The sequence below is a fragment of the Pyxicephalus adspersus genome, chromosome 7, assembly GCF_032062135.1.
Source record: "Pyxicephalus adspersus chromosome 7, UCB_Pads_2.0, whole genome shotgun sequence".
In the NCBI taxonomy this organism is placed as follows: Eukaryota; Metazoa; Chordata; class Amphibia; order Anura; family Pyxicephalidae; genus Pyxicephalus; species Pyxicephalus adspersus.
In genome coordinates this window covers 59,717,486-59,719,574 of record NC_092864.1, presented here as the reverse complement: position 1 = coordinate 59,719,574, position 2,089 = coordinate 59,717,486, and the positions used below count along the sequence as shown (strand labels likewise).

Here is a 2,089-nt window from a genome sequence, read left to right as displayed (position 1 = left end):
AAACACAGGAATCATAAGCAGACCTGATAGGCAACCCAGCAGTCATCTAAAAGAAGAATAGGCAGCAGGCTGACAACGTTACTGCTATTCACAAGACAGAGGCTTAGTGTTGTCAGCTCAAATCAAGCAGTGCTGTTACTGAAAAGACCTCTACAGGCATACCATTTTTAAAACAGATTAGCAAACAATTATTGTTTTGCACCTTTTTAAATTTACTGAACTTTACTGAATGAACTTTCAGCAATTCATTTGTGCCAGGATAGTTTGGGATAGTACGGTTTTAGAATCTCTGTACAATTTTAATTCTCCCCCAGGAGAGATTCGCCTTCTGTATTTATCCTTTTGACCATTGTCACCAAGCTAACATTTTTAAAATGTTACAGTTGTCACAAGAACAGCAGGTTAGGGGAATTTATCTGGAGAATGGAAAAGAGCATGGGCATCTTGAAACCGTTGCAATGCTTCAGTGTATGCTGCATACTTTTAAATGAAACTTTCTATTAAAGTGTGCTGCAACCCAAGATTTTCCAGAATAAATTAATATACAATTGTCTGTTTTGATTGATAGTAAGATACATTCTGGAGATCATTTATAAATCATTGGCATGTTTGCCCATGTGAATATGAATACACAGGTGGATGGCAGTACAAGCAAGCATTATTCTGTCAGCCAAGAAAAGTGAATACTGCAGTGAGATCCTAACTTTAGTATATTAGTAATTTGCATAGATATTGGTAATATTGTTCTAATTTTGAAAGCTGATTATAAAACTGTTTGTAACAAAAGGAATCACTAGAGCTCTCAAATGAAATAAATATTCTTTATTAATCTCTAAGAAACAGTTGGACTGAATAATTTAAATTGTGATATTTATATTTGTAACATCCTTACAGCGCTATTTTACCTACAAGATGCTGTCCCCCTTACCCGTCATATATAATTTGCAATTTCAAGGGCTGTGATGCATAAAATTGAAAATAAAACGGTTAATGTGTACACTGACTCTACAGTTAATGCATCCTTGTTACAGCTAAGCAAACCCCTTTTGAAAATGAATGAAGTGTATACAGTACAGCAGTATTCCAATTTCTGTAAATTGTCTCCCCCTTGAGCATTTCAAAAGAATAACATTTTGGGTTTTTCAATGACATGAAATTGAAATTTTACTACTTTTCATCACTTATTCAAAAGCAACCTTGGATCACTCAGATCACAGAAACTACCAACAAGAATTTCTAGAATATGTATATATTTTAAAATATTTACATATTCATGAATATAAATTACAGTACATGTAACTGAAGATAAAACTGCATTTTATTGAAATATTAACATTTTAAAAATAATAATAATTTTATATTTGTTAAAGGGTAATGGTGGTAGAATAAAAAAAAAATATATCATAAGAATTAAAAGGAGAATACAAAAATAATAATAATAACAGAACAAATATAAACAATTGTAAAATGACAGTTTTAAACATTCTTACCTGAGCTTTCACGAGAAATTCAATTAAGGATGCCATTATTACCAAGGTATACTGAAACCAGTAATTTGCCATCTGCAATTGTTTTAAAACAAGTCTCTTAAAAAGAAATTGTTTTATCCCAGAAGAATAACTTTCAGGGTATTTAAAGATGTAACATCCCAAGTCCAGGATTTTTTCAGCTTTCTTAGCAGACCCATACAAGTCCAAAATTATTCTAAATCACAATCTTTTAGAGGAGGTTGTCTTGCAACTTTATCTGGGTTGGATAAAACCATGTGGTAGCAGAGTCATATTGCCCTCCTCTTTGCTGTTGGCAATGGTTTCCTTTACATCCCCTGGCATGTTGTAGCTCATCTGTTCCAGCTAGTGCACCAGCAGAAAGAAAAAGGTTGAGTAAGTGAGAAGAGCATCCCCTTTGTAGTGCAGCTATTCCTGTGCAAGCAGCTTAGCAAATGCTATGTAATTTCAGCTGTTTTCCTTCACCACACACAAGTGGAGAGCAACCACTGCAGTAGAATCTCCTCTGTTATCAGAGCAAAAGACAGCCTGCCTGATGATTCATATTATCCCTGTGCTCTGATCACTATAAAGCTATAGTG

General features: G+C 33.9%; 1 protein-coding gene across 1 annotated transcript in view; it reads right to left on the bottom strand.

Annotated features, from left to right (window-relative positions):
• Window positions 1–1,728, bottom strand: part of PTH2R (parathyroid hormone 2 receptor) — a 115,917-nt gene extending 114,189 nt beyond the window's left edge. Inside the window, exon 1 of the mRNA XM_072416824.1 lies at window positions 1,491–1,728. Coding sequence (XP_072272925.1) covers window positions 1,491–1,562 — 72 coding nt within the window. The 5' untranslated portion in view covers window positions 1,563–1,728. The remainder of the gene's footprint in view (window positions 1–1,490) is intronic.
• Between the last annotated feature and the right edge of the window lie 361 nt (window positions 1,729–2,089).